Source organism: Equus caballus, chromosome 9 (genome assembly GCF_041296265.1).
Source record: "Equus caballus isolate H_3958 breed thoroughbred chromosome 9, TB-T2T, whole genome shotgun sequence".
Taxonomy (NCBI): Eukaryota; Metazoa; Chordata; class Mammalia; order Perissodactyla; family Equidae; genus Equus; species Equus caballus.
In genome coordinates, this window is record NC_091692.1 from 89947560 (window position 1) to 89949642 (window position 2083).

Sequence of the window (2083 nt, forward strand, 5' to 3'; positions counted from 1 at the left end):
CGTTCCTACCTTCTACTTACATTTCATATTTTTATTTAGTTATCACTTCCTCTGCAAGTTTCCTTGTCATTGAAGCTTACTGTTTAAATCTTATTTTAAACTTACAATAAACAAAAAGGGACTGACTCTTAAATGGGCTTGATGATCTTCTAACTATGCAACAATAAAATTATTTTGTTTGTATTAATTTATCTTAGATTTTGAAGTGTTCTCCTGCATTCATCCACTCCCCATTTGGCTATCTAGAAAGACTGATTTTTTTTTTTTTTTTTTTTGTAGTACCTTTAAATAATAAATCTGTAGGTACTTTAGAAATGATTTTATTGTATGTGCAAATAATGGACAGACACTCTAACAATAAATTCTATTTTCTAAAAATAATTAGGAGCTTTTTAAAAGAAAACTATACAACAGATCTTAAAAGGCATTGGGATTCCTCTGCTTCTGTATCATTGTTAAGCTGCAAAAATAAAGCTTCTTTTATCAGGAATCTCAAAATAGAACTGAGTATTCTCCACAGTGGAAATTACAGAGCATAGTGCCATTTGAGGAACAAAACTTCAGCTCTCACTCCAAACTGCCTCTCAGAACAGTTAAGCCAGGTCAAACAGTCCAACATAATTAGGCTTCAATATATGAGGCCATTATGATCATCTAAGATGCCAATAAACCAAAACAAGAAATGTAAAGAGGATAATTATAATACAGGTTGTCAGGTCTTTGTTGCATCCCTTTCATAACATTAATAAATGGAACACTTTACCACAAAAAAAGTTTATATATTTATACATCACCAGCCATGAATTTTTGTCATTAGTTATTACATAAATGCTGCCTGGTGCCATTATCCAAATGGCACAACCATTTTATGTCCATAATTCATTTCTGTATTTACAAACAGAATTTTCATAATTTACATAAGTATATCAGTGAAGGTTTAAAAGTGAGATGCAATCTAACATCCATACTATCTGACATTTCATAGATAGCAAAGTAGGAGAGATGTATTTTTAATCACCTTTCATTTGAGTAAAAATAAACTAGAAGTTCTAAGTTTCCAAAGGAGATTTTCAAATGCACTTATATAAGAAATGGGTACAGACAGTGAGATTTTATGAAACATCTTCCATGTCCACATCCTCTTGTAACTTCTGTACCATTTTTTCTTCCAGCTGCTTTCCTTTGCCTGCAAGAGGGGCCCGGATGAGATGGATGTTTTGCTTGACTTCTTTGATGTCCTGAACTTTCTGTAGTTCTTTATTCTTCTTCAACCTGTTCATTATAAATTTAGCTTGGCGTTTCTGTTTGATCTCTTCAACTCTCTTCATTGCATCAATAGTTTTATTCCATAGCTCTCGCTGGTATTTGACGGGTTCATTTCTACGTTTTTCAAATTCAAATGAATTATCCACGGTAAGCTCTTTACCAGCCGCTTTCCGGAACGCTTTGGTCCACCTGACCTTGCGAGGGTTGCGCTTCTTTTTAAAGTTTTTATGACACTTGGATTTACAGAATCTGAACACCTTGCAATCGTTGCGGACGAACATCATGCCGTGGCCGGGGTAGATGGGCCCCGAACAGAAATAACACTTCTCGATACGCATGTTGAACCCGCGTGGGTACCCACCAACTAGACGCCGACCTTGAGAGGCTAGAAAGACTGATTTTTTAAAGAATTTTCACTATTATTAATTTATTATTATTATTAATTACAGTGACTATCATACTTAAACATACATCTTTACATGTTTGTCCGGTTTCTCTTTAGCGTAAATTCCTAGGTAATGAATGAGTGGGTTAAATCTTTTTTTTTTTAATTGCAGTAACATAGGTTTACAACATTATATAAATTTCTGGTGTACATCATTATATTTTGATTTCTGTGTAGGTTACATCATTTTCACCACCCGAAGACTAATTACCATCCATCACCACATACATGTGCCTAATAGCCCCTCTCACCTTCCTCCCTTCTCCCTCCCCGTCTGGTAAAACACCAATCCAATCTCCGTCTCTGCGTGTGTTTGTTGTTGTTTCTATCTTCTACTTATGAGTGAGACCATATGGTATTTCACTGTCTCCC

General features: G+C 34.9%; 1 protein-coding gene across 1 annotated transcript; it reads right to left on the bottom strand.

Annotated features, from left to right (window-relative positions):
• Positions 1–304: 304 nt before the first annotated feature.
• LOC100058071 (probable ribosome biogenesis protein RLP24) lies at positions 305–1646 on the bottom strand. The gene has a single exon (XM_005613295.3). The coding sequence runs from the start codon at positions 1602–1604 to the stop codon at positions 1113–1115; it is 492 nt and encodes a 163-aa protein (XP_005613352.2). The 5' UTR covers positions 1605–1646; the 3' UTR covers positions 305–1112.
• Positions 1647–2083: the final 437 nt, after the last annotated feature.

What these genes read in the sequence shown, in the direction of transcription:
- LOC100058071 (XM_005613295.3), bottom strand. Translation starts at nt 1,604, where the DNA reads ATGCGTATCGAGAAGTGTTATTTCTGTTCGGGGCCCATCTACCCCGGC.